This window comes from Artemia franciscana, chromosome 20, assembly GCF_032884065.1.
Source record: "Artemia franciscana chromosome 20, ASM3288406v1, whole genome shotgun sequence".
Classification (NCBI taxonomy): Eukaryota; Metazoa; Arthropoda; class Branchiopoda; order Anostraca; family Artemiidae; genus Artemia; species Artemia franciscana.
Genome location: NC_088882.1, coordinates 10,170,655 through 10,193,903, shown reverse-complemented (window position 1 = coordinate 10,193,903; position 23,249 = coordinate 10,170,655). Strand labels below are relative to the sequence as shown.

At 34.5% G+C, this 23,249-nt stretch overlaps 1 protein-coding gene across 2 annotated transcripts in view; it reads left to right on the top strand.

Annotated features, from left to right (window-relative positions):
• The first annotated feature begins 264 nt into the window (after positions 1 to 264).
• LOC136039741 (F-box and leucine-rich repeat protein 13-like) overlaps positions 265 to 23,249 on the top strand; it is a 32,509-nt gene continuing 9,524 nt past the window's right edge. The window contains exons 1-5 of one of the 2 annotated variants that reach the window (XM_065723580.1): positions 265 to 386; positions 8,750 to 8,947; positions 16,981 to 18,130; positions 21,845 to 21,951; positions 22,827 to 22,982. In XM_065723580.1, the coding sequence (XP_065579652.1) occupies positions 312 to 386; positions 8,750 to 8,947; positions 16,981 to 18,130; positions 21,845 to 21,951; positions 22,827 to 22,982 (1,686 nt within the window). In that variant the 5' untranslated portion in view covers positions 265 to 311. The remainder of the gene's footprint in view (positions 387 to 8,749; positions 8,948 to 16,980; positions 18,131 to 21,844; positions 21,952 to 22,826; positions 22,983 to 23,249) is intronic. The other variant, XM_065723581.1, reaches the window with a different exon arrangement.

Below are 23,249 nucleotides of genomic sequence, written 5' to 3'. Positions count from 1 at the left end.
ATACAAAAGGGTGTTTTTCAAAATTTCATGGGTAATTTTCGCTTGAGAAAAAACAAAAGATATATCTAGATATTTTTCCACACCTGGGAGTAATTTTACCCCCTTCCTGTAGATGCTTATGTATAAATATAGTACGGATACAAAAATTGATTAATTACAATAATAAAAAAAATTATAATTATAGTAATCTGTAGTCATTTATCAAAGGATTTACACGCTGGTTTAGTGATTTTAATTTTAAGTCTCTAGTAATTTTTTTACCCAGCGGCAACCCTAATCTCCCTTGACGTGGAATATATCCTGTTTTCAAAATGGAAGAAAGCATGGAAACTAGAATAATTAAAAAAGAAAGATTGGAAGGACTTTGGAGTTGTTTACCAGAAGAGGTTAGAAATACAGAAAATTCTACTTTTGGCCATTTTGGAAAGGGGTTAGGCTAGGAAAATGAAACTTTCAGGCATGGGCCTACAGGGTAAAGTAGGGGTTCCGGGAAGGTATTTTGAAGTATCTAGGCTTCCTCCGCTCCTTCTCCCTCTAGAGGGTCCTGACCGTTGATTACATTTATAAATCTGTTATTTACAAAAATGAAACCTTGCAAAATAGATGTTTTGATTAAATGATGTAGCCTACAAAATCATTGTTTTGTACTTAATTGTAAATAGTAGTTGTAAAACTTTGCTGAATTTACAAGGTTTTAATGATTAGGCCTACAAGGTTTAATGCAAATGCATTGCTTAAATTTTCCAAAAAACAATAAATTCTACTCAATTAGTAGGTATTGCATTTTCAGAACTAGAGCCAGTGCTAATTGAAAATTAAGGTAGAATGTTGTTTTTCATAATTTCAAGGTAAATAGGGCCTATATGACTGTCCATAGCCTATTATTGGCCTAGCAATATAGTGAACATATCACTTGATGCCTTTTTTATGCTCTTTACAAATATTATAATTGCCTCTATTGCAATTTCAAAATTTAAGCACTTTAGGATTTAACCTAGAAAGATGTTTTTTGTGTACCTTCAAACCAGAAGACCTAGAATAACCTAAGCTAAACTAACCTTATTACAAACATATTTTTGGTAAATATTTAGTTTCATCACAAGATGTCTAAAGTGTGTATCACTACATATAGCAAGATTCTGATGATTGTATATTGTTTCTTTGTCAATATTAAAGAAGCACATCCATTTTTTAGCTTTCTAAAATCCAATGAGATAAAGATGCATTAATTGGGCTTGCTTACAGGTAACATTACCTATAGAGCAAAGTGTATTAATCTATAAGCCCTGCAGGCAGTAGGGCAAGGTCTATATTCTCTGTCTGAATGGTGTGTATTCTCTGTCAAGGTCAATATTCAAAGTGATAAAATCAAAAAAAAATATTAATAAACACTTTTTAACCTAACCAAAACTTACTGAACGATGAACAATTGTATTTAATACCCATCAATTAAAAAACAAATGGAGCACAAAAAAAAACAGAAGACACTATTTTTTTGACACAAAGAAAATGAAAACACAACAACCAGAAAGAGATGCAGAATACTGCTGCAAAATCTTGGCCCAAGGGAGGGACTTGACAGACAAATTATATTGATCAGTTATAATATAAAATTATTATAAATAATTTTAGCACTGAGAAAATGTAGTAGTATTTTTCAGAAAAGTATTATTGCATCAGAAAATGCATTTTTGTTTTGTAGAAAATGAGTGATAACTCATAGTTTACTTTAATTGAAAATTCGTCATTTTTAAGAGTTCAAAAATGCTTAAATTTGATTTTGCAGTACAAGCAATTATTATATTCATAAAGAACATAAAAAAGTCAAAAAGTGGTATATTCAGTTTATTGGTTGGCCAGTTATATGAACTGTCATAATTTTACCCAAACTTCAAACAAGGCTTATTAAATAAATATAGAATACAAACCTCAGCCTGCAGGGCTCATGGACTAATACAATTTGCTCTATAGGTGATATTACCTGTAAGAAAGCCCACTAAATACATTTTTAGTTTGCCCCATGGAGGAAGAGGGTCAACCAGAAATGGATGTGCTGCTAGATTTATAAGCATTTATATGTATAATTAGAGTATAGAAACTATGTTGCTTTGCAGCATAGTTTCCAGTTTAGACAGCTTGTGACAAAACTTGACAAAAGTTAGCTCTACACTCTAGTTTATATTAATACTGTACTAATTATTGTGTTTCACAGCACTTGTCTTAGATAAAGTGCATCCAATGTCAACTGTGTCTGTCAATAGGGTATGTTGTTCCAATTGTAAGATCCTGTGTCAAAGACTAGATTACATTTTCAAAGATTTTTTACTAGATTTAAATGTGCAGCCAAGATTAGGCTTCTGTGTTGATACAATATTCAAGCTAATCACATACTTAATTTTTTTTTTCCACCTCTAATGGTAGAAAAATCCACTTTCTAAGTGTAATTATTAAGCTATGATTTAGCTAGTAAAGAGAAGATTAGCTAGCTGACTATTGGGTATCTTACCCTTATTAGCTTTTAACCAATTCTTTAACTATTCACCACTATATATAAACTAAAGTTACCTTTTGAGGCTTATATTTAGGCTGTATATTCATCCAGCAACTACAAAAGTGAAACCTGAAGAAATAGGTTTTTTGCTCAGAAGAGGTATGATAAAAGTATGAAGTTGCCAAGTTACTCTACTGAAAGCACACTATTACCAGGTTACAAAACAAATTCTCAAATCAGGTAGTCAGTCTATAGAATTCCCTTATAAAAGAGAGCATCCTGGGAAAAGAGATCATCTTCTGCTCAGATGCTCTCTTGAAGGAGACAAACAAAAAGGAAAGATTTAATTTTTGATAATTTTGTTGTCATTTTCCTGATGGTGCAATGTCATATATAGTCATACAATGTAGGCATATAGTCAATCAAACTAAAAAAAATACATTTTTAGTTGATAATATGCAGCATCTTTGAGTCAATTAGATTATAGTACTTTTTATTATTATTTGCATTATTGACACTTTTAAGATATTGTTTTTTTCAACCCAAATTTTAAGTATGATTGCTCAGGTGAAAATGGATATCTTGAGTCTACACAGAATAATCAGTTTTATGTCACAACAAAGTTGTTGGTTTTATCAACCAACAGAGTAGACAATAAGCAAATGTTATTAGAACTGCAAATGTCCAAAATGACTTCTTTGGAAAGGAGCATAGATTAAAAACCTAATGGTTTTATTTTTTATTGTAAACAGTAAGTAAATACATAATTCTTGTTACAGAAAATGATTGAAAATTAGAGAAACAAAACTGGAAATGCTAACATTCTCATAGGCAGAGCTGTTCCTAGGGTTGGTGGTGTGCTGGGCAAAATTAATTACAACAACTCCCTCCCAATTTAAATATATACAAAGCAAACCAAATCAAAAAGGACAGCCCCTCAGCAGCAGCATTCAGGGCAGCTGACCCAGTTGCCCCCTTATGCTTGGAACAGCCCTGCCTATAGGTCTATTTTGTTCTGAACAACAAAGCCCTTTCTAGCTACATTCCCATAGACCTGGTAGTGCTATATTCCCTTAGACCTGTCTCATGACAAAGAACAATAGCACTTCTTAGAAAAGTATAAAAATATGCAATTAATAAAAGAAACAGTAAACAAAGTAAACAGGAATTGAAAATCTGACTGTTTATTGGAACTGTAAAGAATAAATTTCATAAGCTTATAACATAACAAAAACAAACAGATACATCACAATTAGCAAGAAAGATACTCTTAGCAGTTCCCTTAAGGGGTACTAAGTAAAGAAAATCACTCTAAGATCATATATATATTCTAGTTTGCCTTTTGTAAAGAGGTTTTAATCAAAGCTGTTTTGAAAGCTGTAATACTGTTTGTTGAAACAGGATTGTTTAGCAACATATCCAATGGTTTAGTCTTTTTGTCAGATTTCATGTTGGTAGTAATACATCCCAATGATGCTGTCAACCAGCCCAAGAACTAAGAATAATAGCTTGACAATGCTCAGGATACACCTACAACCCTCGATTTATTCTTCAATTTCCTTCTCCTTAATTAACTTCACTCCAAGAAAAGCAAGAAAGTTTTACCAAATATAGATTTCGACAAGCATTGCTAGCTGCAAATCTAGTTATATTGATTCATGGTATTTGCTTTTTTCTGAATCTAAGTGTAAAATCAGAAGAAAACACCATCAAATTGTGAAAACCACAACAACAAAAAATCTAAAATACTAATATTATTCCTGAAAGTGCTTCACATTTCTTTACCGCATACCCCCTCCCCCTCCTATTGATGAAATACATAGCCAAAACTATATATTCCTCGTGTGTTTTTCACTTTTTTCTCATTGGCAAAGAAGTAATATAATGGAAATCAAGCAACAGAAGAATCCCTTTGGTGCCATTACTGCAATTTTTATATTAATATGGTTTATGCACCCAGGCTACCTATAAAATAAAGCATCATATAAGCACAGCACAATCATTACGTAAGCAAAGCATGGTATATGCACAGCAGAGAATTAAGCACAAGCATAGCAGAATGCGATATCTTCCTTCTTTTGTCATTTAAGCTGCCTGCACTTCCTCTTACATTAACACTCAACACTCACTCCAACTCATCCACTTTGAGCAGGCTTGCACACTTTTATAACTACCTTCAGATTGGTACATGTAAGAAGGTGCTAGGCTTGCTTCATACATATTCATTAACTAGTTCACTTCTTCTTCCTCCCATACTGTCACTATTTACAGATTGAGCCTTTTAGGTGGGTTGACAGCTCTTACAGACCTGGTTTGGATTGGTTGATGTAAACTGACAGTGGTGGTACTGGAGCTGGTACTAGGCCTCACCACCATATGCTTATCTGGCATCCCAGAACCTCCAGTGGGTTTTACCTCCACATGCAGTGCAGCTGGTAGCAATGGTGTGAAAGGTAAGGGTGGGCTGTAACATTTTTTCTGTGACTCTGCTGGAGATGTGTAATCTCTGACAGTGAGTATATTGGGCAATTGCTGGTTTGGCAAAACTGATGCAGCCCTTCTTTGTTGATATTCAGGACAGCATTGTGGAAGGTCTGATAGGTGCTTCCTGTTCCTTCTTATCACCAACCCATCCTCTGTTTCCACAATATATGATTGCAGCAGCTCTGAACAGGCAATGATGGTTGCTGGACTCCAGATGCTTTGTGCAGATGCTGGAACATGTACTGAATCATCTACTGAAAGTGGAGACAGGGGTTTAGCTGATCTGTCATAGTGAGACTTCTACTGCTGCTTCCTCTCTGCACACAAGTTCAGAAATTCCTTTTCTGAGACTACTTTCTTTTGTTGATGTTTGGTTGTGCGTGGTAGGATTGTTTGTAGCTGGTGGCTCATCAGGAGTTGAGCTGGTGCAGCTAGGCCATCTACAGGAGTGTTCCTGTACTCTAAGAGTCCTTGGTAGGGGTTGTCATCATTTTTGGATGGCTTGATCATCAGGCTCTTGGCTGTCTGTGCTGATTTCTTGATTAGTCTGTTGGATTGCGGATAGATTGAACTTGATTTGAGGTGCCTGAATCCCCATGCCTTTGCAAATCCCAGGAACTATGTTGAGGAATCCTGTCTGCCATTATCAGATATGAATACCACTGACATTCCATACTGAGCAAAAAGGGTTTTCAGTTTGGTAATCACTGCCTTTGACATGAGGGTACTCAGTTTATCAACTTCGAAAAATTGACTGTGATAATCTGTAGTGATCAAAAAATCAGTTCCATTTCACTTGAAGTGATTAGATGCAACCTTTTGCTATGTCAGAGGTGGGACAGAATGGTTAATCAAGGCCTCTTTTTGTCTATAAGGCATGTTTTTGGCAAAAATTCTGCAATTCCAGACATACTGCTTAATGTCTCCTTTCATACTTTGGCAGGAGACGAGCATGCATGCCCATTGCTTGGTTGTATCCACTCCAAGGTGGGCAGCATGTAGTTGCGTCAGGATCTCAGGTTTTAAAGCTTGGGGCATCACAAGTCTCTCCTTTAAAGATGATGCCATTTGCTGTAGTGTTTATGCTGGATGCTCCAAAACATGACAATATTTGACTGGCACCTTTTCCTGCAGCTTGGCCATCCATTTTCTTTAGCCTTGAGGAATCCTTCTGTTAGGGGTCTTTATTGTTTTCATCCTTGATTGCTTCTAACTTAATATCACTCACAGGTAAGTGTTTGCAGATTTGGTGCCAAACTGATGCTAGATTGGTAGCTTGTGATGGGAGCAGATCATGAGTCAACAATATAGAATTTATGCATTGCAGTAGAGCCAGTTTTGTGGCTACATTTTAGGTGACAGGTTCCAAGAACTGGTATCTTGGCACCACAGTAGCTAGTGAGTCTTTGGTTAGTTGTCTAGAGTGTGGGTTTTGGGTTGAGCTGATCAAAGACTGATGTGGGAATGATATTAGCTTGAGCCCCTGTATCCAGTTTGAAGCCAACTGGAAGCTGATTGTTTATTATGAGAGTAACAATGGCTTTGTCTTTCACATTGTCCTGATTGATGAGGTACAGGAACACTTTCTCATCTTTTTCTGAAGTTGCTCCTGTTTGCTCGTTTTCTTCATCAATTGCACTCACAGTCTTGCTTCAACAGACTTTAGCAAAATGATTTGGCTTCCTACACTGTGAGCACTTTTTACCTTTTGCTGGGCAAACATGTTTTGGTGAGTATGCTGCACCACAAAAGTAGCATTCTTCACTTTTTAGAACGTTACTTGCCAACTCTCTCTGACTTCGAAAGTTATTTTGAGGTGAACTGCGTGTAACTGCATCTATTTCCTGCTTAAGTGGTATGGAGTTGCTTTGACAAAATTATTTTAATTGAGCCTGGGTCAGCTCGTGGGTTCTTCATCTTGCAGCAGCATTTTTTAGTGTCAATGAGTCACCTTTAGCCAGTAGTGTCTCCCTGGCTGCCTGGTTTTTGATTCCACTGATAATTCTATCCCAAATCATCTCATCCTGTTCCTTATACATACATGGTTTAGCTAATGTCTAAGTCTGTAATGTACTTTTTGACACTTTTACCTTCCAACTGGTCCTGTTTTTGGAAGAGGAACCTTGCAAAGACATTATTTTCCTTTGGACTGGCGCATTTCCAGAAGTGTTCTTGGAGAGGTTCTGTTTTGTGGGCTTTGCCATCCTTAAGCTGAAAGTTATTGAATATTTCTCTGCCATTTTCCCCAGTCAAGATCAGAAGATAAGCACACATGGAATTCTCAGTTTTATCTGCTAGGGGTCCAATGAACATCAGCTGGACATGCTGTTTGAAGCGACTCCATTCTTCAGCAAGGGAGCCAGCATCCCAGTTTATGGTTGGTTGCTGGACCTCCATGGTGATTTATGGATCCTACTTTTGACACCATGCTATGTTTATATTAATAAGGTTTATTGACCCAGGCTAATTATAAAATAAACAAGGTATAAGCACAGCTCAAGCATTCCGTACGCAAAGCATGGTATAGGCAAAGCAGGAAATAAAGAAGTAACAGAACAGAAATCAAGCAACAGAAAAAACCCTTTGAAGCCATTACTACCAGAAGTCTTGATTGTTCAGTTGTGGTGTATTGAAGTTTGAAAATATGTATGCTAGGTTATGTGTTTCTGTTAAAGCTCCTACCCACAATGATTGTTATATCTAAAAAACTTAAGTACCAGTTTGAAAGAAATCTGTCGGAGTGGGGTAACCCCCCCCCCCCTCCAAAAAAAGAAGGAAAAAAAGTATTGATTGATTTATATGAAAAAAATATATTTTCATTTACATTTTTAGATTTGTGTTGGGTAGATATTAAAGAAAAGCTACCAAAGGGATGGATGAGTAACAAAAATTGAATTATGCAGGAATTCTTTTCCTTCTGATTACCGCAGCTGATATGATATGATATCATATTTTGTTTTAATATGAAAATGAATGTTCATTGAAAATCTTTTAATAAATTATCTCTTTCATGTCAAATCCTCTATGTCTCTCTATTGAAAGTCTGTTCACCTATTTGAGAAACATTGGCGAACCTGGGGTGAAGTATGTACTTTTGAAATACAAATCTCTTGAGTCTTAAAGTTAAAATGACAATTTTTATTATTACTGATTGACTGCCCTCTCCACTTTTGAACGCCCGTATCATTTATTTATTTTTGAGATGGAGATCTAAGTGTCCACATTAAATACAAAGCTGGTGTCAATTGTAAAAAATAAATACCTAAGATGTCTCTTTAAATTAAGATGTCAGTAGCAGTACATTGATATTATTGCTGTTATGACTATTATAATAAAGAAAATGATTTCAATAGTTATGATAAATGTCGGGGGTCTATATTTACTCATAGCCTTTTTTCTAAACCAAAATTTGAGGTTGACTTGACTCCTCAACACCTCACTAAGCTATCTCTTTGATGTTTCTAGGATCACCTTTTCCAGATGAATTGGGCAAAGGGAAAAATAAATAAAAAGAAAACATCTAAAAGGTAAATAGGTCTTTACTGTAAAAGTACTTAAAACAGAAAGAATGTACTGCAAGTAATAACACTACTTGTCGTGTTATTGCTAAAGTGTGTATAATATATGATTAAAATATGTGACGTTTTCAAATATAAGTGGTAGGTGGCATAGATCATTCACCTTTCTGAGGGCTAATTGTCAACATTAATTCAACACAAAAAAGCAAAGCGCACATTGCATCCAAGTTCTTTGGTCTAGTTTATACCGTTGTAGGTTATATGCACATTCTATGAATACCTAAGCTTCAGAGATGTAGAAGCCGCCAGTCAGACATGTAGAAGCTGGTATGCAGCATTTATCAACAGCAGTAAGATTCATAACAACGTTGAATTTGTAATCCACCGAAACCATAGTGAGGCTCTAGCTGCTTTATCAAGATATCCTAGTCGCTGCAAAAGGATTACAATTGAGGTAAAGTACCTTAATTGAAATTTTTACTGGACACATAACACAGGACAATAGTGGAGTAATCCCCTTTAAGGATTGGCCGAATATCCTTCTCCCCTAAACTCTACAACTGTTTCAGGACAGAAACTCAAGACAATATGCTGTTTTACAGTATATACAGTTTTTTTGTAGTAAACCTTCTAAAAAAGGTGTTTTTTTTAAAATTAAGAGGGGTGGGGAACACCCCCTCTACTAATTGAGACCACCAGCTCTAGAAGACTGTAGTCTAAAAATCAAATTCATAGGTAAACTTCCAGTTTTACACTAAAATTGGTATGGAAAATATGAAATTAACAAGAAAATTATTTAGGGTTCAAATTATTAACTCTGGTCTATTCTATACTTTGAAAAGTAAATAACTCAAGCAATTTTCTCAATTGTCATATTAACTTTGATTTATATTCATTTTTTCTAACCGCTATTTGTACACTTTTAAATAACTTTGAATACTGTTTTATGCTTCCAAATTTAGATCCTGGTCTTAAAAGCCTTAGCAAGTCATATAAGTTAATTTAAAATTTTCTCTGCCAGAAAGAGGGAAGAAGGGGTCCAACTCAAAGAGGAAAGTTTGTGGTTTACTTCAGACCACAAACATTCAGGGTGTATCAATGAGAAAAAAAAATGAAAACGTAATGACAGTTTTGATACAAACACCCTTTGAAAAATACAAATTATCCTTAAAGTACTGACCTTTTTGGATCGGTTTGTGACCAGAAATGTCAATATACCAATTTTAAGAAAAAAAAAATAAAATTATGTAGCCGATTTTGAGGCTGGACCCCGACACTTGGCATGTTGCAGGCTTGCATATATTGATTCCTGTTGTAAGTACGAATCTCAAAACACAACACATTTGTTTGCTACTCTTTCCTTGGGAAAATGGAGGACTCCTTAGGGAAAACATATAAGGTTGAAGGTTCTCAATGACTTTTAATCAAAAGTGGCGTAGTGTATGGCATCTTTATAGGTTTTGCGCCACGTTTTGTTGGCGTTGAAGATTGTGATGGTGTTGTTCTTCCAACGTATTATTTTTTCTTCACTCTTATTTTTCGCTCCATCTGATTTTCGTTGTTGCTTGTCTTCTAACAGCACAACTCTTAGTTCTGCACTTCACTTTTAAAACGTTCCGATACTTGCTTTCTCGCTATCGCTTGTAATGCTGGCTGCCACTTATCGTCTAATCTTATATTTCTTTGTTCTTGCTGTGGCATATCTTTTAGGCGCATATTTCTTTGTTCTTCACTTATGTTTTTGAATCGTATTAATTATTGCTGCTGTTTATGTTCGAACCGAATTGTTCTTCACTTTTGTTTTGACTTGCTGCAATTCTTGCTGACGCAAGTATTTTGACTCTATAGTTCTTTGTTCTTCATTTTCGTTTATCATGACTTTATAGACATTTCTTCCATACTCTTTACCTTTGCCACTCATAAATATAACGTTAATCTTACGGTTTTTCTTGTCAATCATATGTATCTTGTGCTATTTTGCCTTAATCATAGACACTAAAAAAGATACAACCACTACAGAGGCAAATATGACTTATGTATGCTCTTAAAATGTGCTCATAAATATGACATTATTTACGGTTATTTTTTCCAAATGAAGGCTCTTAATGAATCTCCTCAAACTCGTGACTTATATAGATCGTTTTTTAGGCCAGTAAATCCAAGATTGTCAATTTCTCCGAAAAAATATGGAGTTGTTTTCGAGAAACATACATAAATACATATATACCCAATTATTGCTCGTTTAACAAGATAAGATATTTAGTGGTATTTTGAATAGTATCAGATATATAGTAATAATTTTGAATTTGAGAAGTTAAAAGAGAAATTTTTTTGAATGAATTTTGTTTTCAGTATAGAGCTAATTATATTCTTGTTTTTAGAAGGCGTGGGGGATGTCAGTCCTGCTTTTCTTAGTTTCTGTTCGTTTTTAGTTTGACTCGGTTATTTATTGTAATTTCTTTTCATTTTTGGCTTTATTTTTTATGGTAATTTGTGTTAGGTTTACGCTTAGAAAATTATTTTACTTTATTACAGCGCTTTTTATTTTAAAAGTACCTCTTGACTTTTTTTTTGAAAAACTTCTTCTATTGAATTTTTTTTTGAAATTAACGTCTGTTCATTTTTTATTGACGTAGTCTTTTTATTGCTAAAGAACTTATTCTAAATCTTTTTGTTGTTTATTTCAAACAGTTCGTGGTAACGAAGTGTAGTAAGGAGCGACCCGGCTCCATATTGAATGAAACTCTAAAAAACAGAATTTTGATACTAAAAGACACATTAAAAGAATCGTATTTTTATGCTGATTTTAAATATATAAGTTTTGTCAAATTTAGACTTGTTCATCAAAACTTACGAGCCTGAGAAAATTTGCCTTATTTTGGAAAATAGGGGAAAACAACCCCTAAAAGTAATAGAATCTTAACGAAAATCACACCATCGTATTCAGCGTATAAGAGAACCCCAATGTGGAAGTTTCAAGGTCCTATCTTCAAAAACGTGGAGCTTCGTATTTTTTGCCAGAAGACCGATCACGGGTGCGTGTTTATTTATTTATTCTTTTTTTCCAGGGATCATCGTATCGACTAAGTGGTCCTAGAATGTCGAAAAAGGGCTCATTCTAACGGAAATGAAAGTTCTAGTGCCCTTCTTAAGTGACCAAAAAATTGGAGGGCACCTAGGCCCCCTCCCATGCTCATTTTTTTCCAGAGTCAACGAATCAAAATTTTGAGATAGCCATTTTGTTCAGCATAGTCGAAAAACATAATAACTATGTCTTTGGGGATGACTTACTCCGCCACAGTCCCCGGGGGAGGGGCTGCAAGTTACAAACTTTGACCAGTGTTTAGATACAGTAATGGCTATTGGGAAGTGTACAGATTTTTTCAGGGGGATTTTTTTGGTTGTGGGGGGTTGTGGGGAGGGTGCTCTGTGGGAGGATCTTTGCTTGGAGGAATATCTCATGGGGGAAAAGAGATTCAATGAAGGGGGCACAGGATTTTCTAGCATTATTATAAAAAAAACAATGAAAAAATAAATATGAAAAAGTTTTTTCAACTGAAATTGAGGAACAGCATTAAAATTTAAAACGAACAGAGATTATTACGCATATGAGGGGTTCTTTTCCTCCCAAATAGCTCGCTCTTTGTGGTAAAGTATTTTTTGTAATTTCAATTATTTATTCTACGGCCTTCTAATTCAGGGGTCATTCTTAAAGAATTGGGACAAAATTTAAGCTTTAGTGTAAAGAACGAGGTATTAACGAGGGGACACACCCCCTGTTATACAAAATAAAAATATACGAATATAGAAGTTCGTTACGTGAGTTGATTCCTAAGTTACGTATATTTTTCAGTAGTAAAAACGTTTGTTAAAAACTAAAAGTTCTAGTTGCCTTTTTAAGTAACCAAAAAATTGGAGGGCAACTTGGCCTCCTCCCCCACCCTTTTTTCTCAAAATCCTTTTGTTTTTAAATTAATAAATTGTAGAGGTCATCCTTTGCAAGCTTTTTTTTATGTAGTGGGTTTTGCATCTTATGTATAATCAATATAAATCAAAAGACCTGTTTTTCGACAGGTATTTTGTAAAGTTGGGGATGCAGTCAATTATATAGGTAGATTCATAGTCATTTTGTATTTCTTAAACTTTAATATTGTTAACTTTATGATCATCTCTCAACAGTGTGTTTAGAAAATTGCGACGGATTGTGGCTAAATATGATCTTTACTAATATTTAAACTAGAAAAAATGAGTTTTTTTAAATTAAAGTAACGAGTGACATTAAAACTTAGAACGAACAGAAATCATTACGAATTTTAGGGGTTGCCCCCTCTACAATACCTCAGTTTTACTCTTAAAGTTTGACTTTTTGTTCCAATCATTTAAGAATGACTCAAAAACACAAGTGCCTTTTAAATAGAATAATAAGCTTTTTTAGAAATTCAAAAAACTTCTGCGTAAAGAGTGAGGTATTGAAAAGGGGTAGCAAACTTTGACAGTCGCAGTAATTTCTGTTCGTTTTAAATCATCATATTTTTCTTTACTTACAGTTGAAAATTTTGTGTTTTTGTTTCATTTCTGATCGTATTTAATAGTGCCAGGCAGTTCAAACCCCCCCCCCCCCCCTCCCCTCTAAAAGGACCTGCATACTTCATAATAGCCAATAATATATGTAGACAATAATCAACAACTTGTGTCCCTTCCCCCGGGTGCTTTGGGGGTCAAGTCATCCTCAAATACATAGTTATTAGATTTTTCGACTTTTGTGAACAAAACGACTATATAATAATTTTGATCAGAATACTGTGTGAAAAATTGGCGTGGGAGTGGGCTAGCTGCCTTTCAATATATTTCGTTATTTAAAAAGGGCAATAGAATTTTTGATTCCGGATCAAACGAGCCCTCTCCCGATTTTCTAAGAGTAGATAACTGATTCAATACGACCACTCTTGGGAAAAAACTAAAAAATAAACATCCATCCATGATCTTGCTTCTGGCAAAAGAATGCCAAAATTTTGTTTTATATATAGGAGCTTTAAACCTGTTAAGCTTGGTTCTCTGATATGCTGAATGTGATGGTGTGATTTTCATTAAGGTCACTTGATCTTTTGAGGGTGTTTCCCCTCTCTGTCAAAAAGCTTTGTATGATATGTATAACCATCTATCAGGCTACCTGGTGGGACCATAACACGTTTCGCTATGTCAGTCCGTCGAGGTGTCAGACAGAGTGCCCTTACCTCTCCAGTTGCCTTCAGTAACTGTATCCTGAACGCCCAATCCAGCGCAGGTCCTTCGTGTATTTTAAAAGGGATTGATGTTTCGCTTATCGTTTATGATATTTTTAACCCAGTCGAACACCACAGTCGTTCGAAAGAAATTTGGCTATTTTAAGAAATTTGGCTATTTTAAGAAATTTGGCTATTTTAAGTAAAGAATATACTAAGACTAACCTTACATTCAATAGAGAAAAATCGGATGTGGTTCTGTCATATAAGCAAAGCATAGAAGATTATAATAGTAGAATTGGTCGGCACCCATGAGCTCTATTTTGATTCAATGAATGTTTCGCCTTTGCTTTTGTATGTTTTAATTGTTTTTAAGTAAGGTGAATTGTTGTTTAGTTTTTCAGGTCATTTTCCTTTTCCTGCTTTCTTTTACTCACATTACACTCCGTTTTTCAATATGTATTATAACGAGTTATAAATAAATTCAATTCAATTCAATAATAAGCTTTTTTTAAAAATTCAAAAAAATATCTGCGTAAAGAGTGAGGTATTGAGGAAGGGTAACAATCTTCATAGTCGCAATAATTTCTTTTCTTTTTAAATTATCATGCTGTTCTTTACTTACAGTTGGAAATTTTGTGTTTTTTGTTTCATTTCTGATCGTATTTAATAATGCCGGGATATTCAGCCCCCCCCCCCTAAAAGGACCTACATACTAACCAATAATATATGTAGACAATAATCAACAACTTTCGTCCCTTCTCCTGGGGACTTTGGGGGTCAAGTCATCCTCAAATACATAGTTATTAGATTGTTCGACTTTTGTGAACAAAACGACTATATAATAATTTTGATCAGAATACTGTGTGAAAAATTGGCGTGGGAGTGGGCTAGCTGCCTTTCAATATATTTCGTTATTTAAAAAGGGCAATAGAATTTTTGATTCCGGATCAAATGAGCCCTCTCCTGATTTTCTAAGAGTAGATAACTGATTCGATGCGATTAATCTTGGAAAAAAAAAGAAAAATAAACATGCATCCTTGATCTTGCTTCTGGCAAAAGAATGCCAAAATTTCGTTTTTTTATATAGGGCCTTTAAATCTCTTCAGCTTGGTTCTCTGATATGCTGAATGTGATGGTGTGATTTTCATTATGATCACTTGATCTTTTGAGGGTGTTTCACCATCTCTGTCAACAGTTGGGCAAATTTTTTTTAGGCTTTCAACTTTTGATAGGTATCATTAAGCTTATTAATTTGATATAGTCTAAATAAGCATCAAAATATGATTCTTTTGACGTATGTATTGTTACCAAAACTCTGTTTCTTACAGTTTCGGTTACTATTGAGCCGCATCGCTCCTTGCTTACGCTTCGTTAGCACACTATTAAATTTTTTATTTTGACTCAGTGTCTTACTAAAATCTAAAGATGGCCAGCTAAGGTGTTTTTTAGGAGCATAAAGGGTGTAAATGGTAAATCCCTAGCACGTGAAAATCTTCTGTATTTGATTTAGTGTTGTAACTTATAAATTTGGTCCTTGTAAAAATTGGTAATTTACGTAATTTATGTTTTTCACCGGTATTTTAGCGGTTTCTGACATATATTGAGGCAGGGATATCGTTAGGGATTTCCGCCCAGCCGTCTCCAGTGCAAAAAAAAAGAAAGAGAACTAACACTTTGACTTAACTCTAACTGAGCGAAAGAAAGACTGAATCAACAAACCAAAAAACCAAGTGCGACTAAGTGAAAGCCTATTCACCAATTAGATTGGGAAAACATTTTCTGCTTAGCGATTGACTTAATTCTCTAAGAGTGTGGTCAGATGATTTCAATTTAAACTGAAGAAAATTTTTATTTAAATCCTTTATTTTAAGTTGTTGTAAATTGGGTTTATAGGAATATCTCCAGTATCTCTTTTAAAAGCAAAGTCTCTATTTATGGATTTTTTTTTATTTCAATTGCCCTCTGAAAAAATTGTGGGATGCCATTTGGTTCAAATATTAAAGTTACCTCATCAAAAGGAGCTACATGATCTAGATTTTCAACAATGTGAAGGGCCTAAGCAGGATCAATATCCTCATTTTTATTTTAAGTTACACATCTCAGAGAGATATTGTATTCATGCCGTCTTTTCCCCAAGAGCTGGCGTTTACCACTCTACCCCCGGAAAACATCCCCACGGAATATTCTCTCCTCCTCTGCAGAAAATTCCCCCCCCCTATTTTCCCCTTGGATAATTCCGGATTTTCATTAGAATAGAAATGGAAATTTCTACTATTCTGTTTAAGTCAGTAGCAACCGTATAGCATTGCCTATAGTAAAGACCCATAAGGGTTTAATGGATTAATATTCGTTCACTTATTTTTTCCCAGAGGTGCTTCATGTGGAAGGGGTGGTCGAATAAGCTTTGGGGTGGGTGGGGGTGCTCAGTCATTTGGAAATTGAAAGTTCCAGTGCCCTTTTCTATGGTCTAACCTATATTTCAGTGAATTTCTACTGAATAAAATGTTACTGACTACAGTGGCTATATTAAATTCTTATTCTAGTTCAACGGCCCTTGTTTTTCAGCAGTTGTTTTGAAAGAATCAGATAAATACAGAATTAGCTCTAAGGGAGAGATGATGGCAGGGTGGAGGTAGAAATTGAAATGCTTTGGAACAGGCACAGTCACCTGAATTAGGATCCAAGTCTGAATGAGAGGAGTTAGATTTGCAAGCAAATCCTGTCAAGGACAGTCCCAATGATTGTAAAAGTGACTGAATGTGTCTGCTCTTATGATCCAGTGCTTAGTTAATCAAAGTGTTACAAACCTCTTTTTTAATGGTATTCGGTACTTATATAAATAAATAAAAAATAACACGAATGTGACTTGAAGAATGTTGCTAAATACGGCTATTTAAATATGCAAGGCTGCTAGGGTAACATTTATTAGGTTTAAATGTAGAAAAAAATGACTTTATGATTTTATTCCCAAATAATGGTAATTTTTTTTTAATGGATGTCCGAAATCAGGCACTGTCCAATTGCTGTGATATATATATATAAACATTGCTGTGATATATAAAACCTGAAAGGTTTTATAATGTCAGGTCAATCATTTTAGATTCAACTAGTCTAAAATAAATGGAAGCAAAATTGAGTTTTCTATGTTATGGTAAATTTTTGCTAACCGTGATTTGTTCGGACTGTTTTGAATTGAACCTTCTCTGTTAGATGTTTTTCATCTTCAGTGTCCTATCTTGTCTAATTTTTTCTCTGTGTGTAGCACTTTGGTCTGGATACTACAGAAACAGAATGGGAACAAGTATTGGATTGTTGGAAGCTTTTTTCAGATCACGTAAATCATCTAAGGTTCTACAAGTGTAAAATAACTGAAAGACAAATTGAGAGTTTCCTTTGTTCCTGTATTTCCTTAGTGAGCCTCACTGTGGATTGTTGTGATTGTGCTGATTGTGACACGGATTCAGATTGTGATTTAATAAACTTGGTAAGCGTAACTCATCTAGAAATAAAGGATACTAAAAATGAGTATGGTCCTTATTCCACTGGTAAATCACTAATAAAATTGACCAATTTCATGACAAACCTAGTTCACCTTTCTTTGTCTTTGACGGATAATAACATACCTGAATATGACCTAGATAGTCAAATGCTACCTAGACCCGAATACAACATAGTACGACGTATAGTTGAACCGAAATTTGCCACCATCGTTTCAATTAGTGTTGATCCATACTGTATGAGCGATGATCAATTGGTTTGTTTGTTAAAAGTACCAGATTTGCGACTAACATCATTGAACCTACTAACAACATACGGAACTGTTGGTGGCGCTGTAATCAACGCAATCGCTACTCACCAAACCGAAATAGTCCATCTATTTATTAACCTCTGTGCTATTTCTGCTGAACATTTCGACTTGCTCTGTCATCACCTGGAAAAATTAGTAACGTTCCATTTCTATGATTTTTTATCAAAGAGAGTCTTAACTTGTTGGCTAGAGTCTTTAATGTACTTCAAGGAACTTAGAACTCTTATAATAAAAGATCTTGATTTACATGATTTCAGCAATTTTCGAGAGCCAACAATTTTACAAAGATTGTTAGACAAACCACGGGATATACAGTTGACACATTTAGACATAGACCTCCAATGTCTCCAATGTGACCTCTCCAAACCCACTCTTAACATTGCCAAGATTTGCCTCCGATTTGTTGCCTCACGACTCCTGAGATTGACATTTCTTTGTTTATCGTGTTGTCCTTTGGATGAAAACTTGTTTAGTGAAATAACTACTAATTTGATCAATTTGGTTGTTCTTAGAGTGCAAAACTGTAATTTAAGTGACGATGCCTTAACCGGAATCAAAAATATGGAAATTGACGCGTCCAGACCTCCGCTTCGCCATTTGAAAAGTACGTATATTCATTTTTTACTGTAGTTTAGCGAAAGTGAGTGCAGATCATATGCAGGTTTTTTGTCTGTCTTGTCGAAGCAACATTCACGGTAAAGTCACGTCGATTGCCTTATACCCCGACCAATGAAGCTATTGTTTTTTTTAATGATCATCTATCTAAATTAGGAAAAGAGATAAGAGCTACAAACAATTATCTTATCAGTTAAAGTCAAAGCATAGGCAATGACTCAAAAAAGAGCCAAGTGCTAATTACAGTTTGTTCTGGACATATCGTATTGAAAAGATTGCTGTAGAAACATGTGCAGCGGGTATGTTTGATTTGAATTGAAACTTTTAGCATCCCTTGGCAGCTGAGTTCCCTGTCCTTTTCACCCCTGTGCTACCCGTTGCATTTTGCCAAAATTTACCGATATTTGTTTTTCTCACAATAGTTAATAGATCGAATATATGGGGCTTCAAGGATGACGTAACTCGCACAGCCCCATGAGCAAGGACTGTAAATTCTACATTTTTCCATTGTTAAAAGACAAATGATTTCATCGAAAAAGACCGCTAAGTTTAATTTTGATTGGCTTGAAACTTTCAAGGATTGTTCTTTAGCCCACAAGTAGATCATATTTTATTAAGGCAGGAATAATTTTATGAAGGCCCATAAAAGGTTAAAACAAATTTTTTCTCTAATCAGTGTATAACTTAGAACCAAGCTTCTTTTGAACAAACTAGTCCTATTGAACATCAGGCAAAACTTTCTATCTATTTCGTGCGAAAGAACTGGGCCGAAATCCCTTTTTTAATTTTTGTAAAACTTAAATCATAAGTTTCTGAGTCAAGGGGGCTCTGGAACAAATTGATAAAAGATGGTTTCTGCGGAAACGGACGTGAAAGAGGTCCACAAAAACAAGTTTTTCTGCGCGATCAGTATTAAAGAAAGTTTCAAAACCACTTGGTGTTTAGAACATTCGACTTATTGAAAGGAAAACCATAATCTACCAGTATTGATTTAATTTAGGACCCCAAAGAAGCTGGGCTTAAAACCTATATCTTTAAATCTAGGGATTCCAATGCCAGGAAAGAAAATCTAAGCATCATATGCATTGCAATAGTGCCGCCAATGAAAAGAGGGGTAAGGCTGTGAAAAGAGGGGTAAATATGCTATATTTTTTTCCCTAGGCTAGTATGTATGGAAGGAATTGCCAACGAAACTTCAAAGAGGGCTTATTTAAATGGAAATTAATGAAGTTTTAGTTCCCATTTTAAGAGTCGAAAGCGTTTGGAGGACAGTAACCCTATTTCCACCGCCTTTTTAGCTGTGCTCTCCTGAAAAGATATTTTATCGAAATTTGGAGATAATAGTAAGTTTTTTTTTATTTTAAGTTTTAATTTTCACATTTTAATGTAAGTTCTTATATATTTATATATTATTTTTTCTGGTTTTGTGCTGAAGACGGCCTTTGTACATAGGGACGAAATATCCACTGAATTGAATTCTACTGTCTGTAAAGAATTTCCTGATGATTTTTTAAGTTGCCTTTTTTTTGTTAAAGGCCTAATAACTGCCTCTATGATTGACATGATCCCCTGTTCAGAGATCAGCATTTTACTGAGTCACCGTCAAAAGCCTTTCTAATAAGCAGTCGTAAACTTAAATGTGAAAGCATGTTACATCTAATGAGTTATTTTCAAGTGATCACTAGCAATCATATTCTTGCAGACCTAAGTAATTGTGTGTAATATGGCTGAGAATGCGATTTTTTAATGTATATCAATTTCTGGGAACGGTAAATTAATCGTTTCAAAATCGAAATCATCCGCACTATTATATATCTTAAAAACTAATTCATCAGAAATTTTTATATTCTAATCTGATAAGTACTTTTTTTGACATCATGTCAGGTGACTGGGTTCCAGAATTGATTCGATTGGGTAAATAGTTCTTTGATATCCTAATAATCTCATCACAGTTTAAATCCAAATAATCTTTAACATATCTCATCCAAACATATTCTAGTTGGATTAAAAACAAGTCAGTTCTAAATGGACTGGCATTACCATCCTTAGGAATCCCTATAATTTGTTTGTAAAAAACACCAGTAAATATTATAAATGCATCAAACAGAACAAAATCCAGTAAATCAAATACCTTTTCCATACTACAACATCTTATACTAATAATACTATTAAAGAAGTTTATCTTTTTCTACTTTTTATTATAAGTGTAAATTTCAAAAGGACTTGACGTTAGATAGGAGAAAAGATTGTTTAATAACAGTTTTTAATGTTCAAAGGCGGAATTGAGTGATACTTTTTTTTTCGATGAATTTATTAGCCACTCAGTCGATTTAAAAATGTGTAAGAACTAAATATTGAGCTTTCTAGTTTCCAAGACATTAATGCCCCGTGATGACGCATTTATTGCTAAAGAGAAACCCTAAGAATTAATGAAATTAATATAAAAATTTATTGGAATGCTTCATTTACTACGGTTATTCATTTGAGGTTTGATACAATCATGAGCATTTGTGTATAGTTACATATTAGCCATCCTGGAGGAGGGATGGATGATCTTTGCTTTAGTGATGTGAGCGTATCAGAAGCATAAGAGGGTGTACATTTATGCCCAAACTTTCCTAACTTCTCCGTGAGTTACTGGGTGAATCGTAAGGCATCAAATCTGTCTATAGCTTAGACTTAGCCCCTTTTTGGCCAAGTCAGAACTGAAGCTTTAATTAATTTTTTTTTACGCTGAGGCCTATGCTGATCACTGCGTAATTGAAACTCTTCACATTGGATATAATTTGTTTTTACCTTGAGTAATAGCTTGGATTTATACCGAATGTTTACTTTTTAGTCCATTATAGCTGACTGGCTGTGCTTTATATACCAAGTCAAGACAGTTCTTGTTTTTTTAACTGGTTTTTGTGGTGCTACTCCTTTGATTTTTGTTGTTGTTTTTTTTTTCTCCCAAGTCTGGGCTTAGCTTAATTTTTTTCGTTTGGACATATATACTTTTTGCGCGTAATCAGGGTTTTGCCTTTTCGCCCAATCGGTTAGCCAAAAAGTTAGCTTGTTTTTGTACCAAATCTACAGATAAAAGATTATATCCTTTTTCTGTGTGAGTAAGTTTACTTTTTCACATAGTCTGGACTTTGTTTGTTTTTTTGCCAAAAAAAAACAACAAAAAAACAAGCTTTCTACTTAAAGGGAAAATATCAAAACCGAAAATGAAAAGAAATTTGTACGTATTTAAGGAGGTTTGCCCCTTTTTCAATACATCGCTCTTCACGCTAAAATTTTTAGTTCTTTTAAAGAAGCTTCTCGTTGCACTAATTGAGTGACCCTTGTCTTACAGGAGTTGTTCTTAAAGAATTAGGACAAAATTCGAACTAGCAAAAGAGCGAAGAAAGAGATTGGAAGAAAAGATTTGTCGAAGAAAAGAAGAACTTGTTGGGTTAACTGTAAAGATATCTAAATTTCGAGGGTGATATATTGTGTTGAAGCAGCAGGGTCCCTCTATTTTCTTATCTGAAGTGCTGGAACATCGCCTGAACTTTTTTTTTCAAATTACAATTTACTCTACATTATTTTAGGCAATTTTTCCAACTAAAAAAAAATAATTTACAGAATTTTTTATAGCTTTAGTTGTTTTTGTATGACTCTCTTTGTTGGTGTGTTTTTATCCTTTTTTTTTAATCCATTTCTTTTCTCTTTGCAGGGCTGACTGAGTTAGACCTTTATTGCAACGAAGTGACTGACGCATCTTTGGAGTCAGCATTTGCGTCCTGTTCTTTAAAGAAACTTTCCTTAGAAGACTGCTCTCTGGTTTGTAATTCTCTCTCTTTGCGTAGATACATAATGCATACATATTGATTACATATACTCTCAAAACCTCCAAAAATTTATTATTTTGCTTAACATTCATCTATACCGCTCAAATCCTTAATATAATTTAAGTCTAGGAGAGATCAACTTTTCCATTTAGTTCCCTGCTTCTCTATAGCTTTTGCTCTGTTCTTTAGAATAAAGTTCATCAAAATTACGTATATAAATGGGGATAGAACGCATTGTTGCTCAGCTCCTGTTCAATTCAAAACTAGCCACTAACCCAGTGCCATAAATTAACCTTTGCAATTTTATTTTTGGACATATCACTTATCAGTTTAGCACTTGTCACTTTAATGTTTATATTTGGTACACCATACAGGGATAGAATCTTCTTTAAGGATCTTCTGCTGGCTGAATTACACGCTTGTTAATAATAAAAAAAAACAAAAAACTGAGGACTAAAGAGGTTTGATAACACAGACACTTCTCAGTCATTAATATAAAGTTGACATTTGGCCGACCCATCCTCTTCCTAAAGCGAGGCTGTTTTTCTCTTAAAGCTTTATCACAGAATTTTTAGTCACAATGGCATCATCATTCTAAGCAATTTACTTATGATATATCTTTACTTGTGATTCATCTTCCCTATATAGGGGTTTAGTTCAAGTTTTCTAAAATTGCTATTTACCTTCCTGTTTTCAAAATAAATACTTTTACTATGTTCAGTTATTTACCTGTAGCTTTGCAACCACCATATTTCTTTGATCTACTCTTACAAGTACTTTTCATTTTTCTGCAATTTAATTTGGACCGGTTTTAGATGTAAATTCAATTATGATGTTTGAATTTTTCGAATTTTCTTCTAATTCTAGATTACTGACTGTGGTCTTCTGAACCTTGCAGCTCAACCAGAATCATTCAAGCGATCTATAGAAGAATTGAATTTGAGTGGTTGCTACGAAGTTACTGACTTAGGTTTGTCTATACTCCTTCCAGAATTAAAAAGACTACGTGTCCTCAACTTAAAGGTACTTTTTAGTTGGTTGTTCCCATTTTTCAGGGTTTTTTTCAATATATTGTATCTTCGACATTGCTGCATTATTTTATATATAGCTTTTACTTATTTAAAACCTTTGTTTATTTACTTTTTATTACCTTTATTCTGTTAAAGAGAACACAGACAGAGTACCCAATAGAGAAAAAGACATAAAAAGGAGAATAACAAAAAAAGACATCGTAACGCTTGTCAAGCCATTGATGAAGATCACGTATTAAAATCTGAACAACTGTTACAT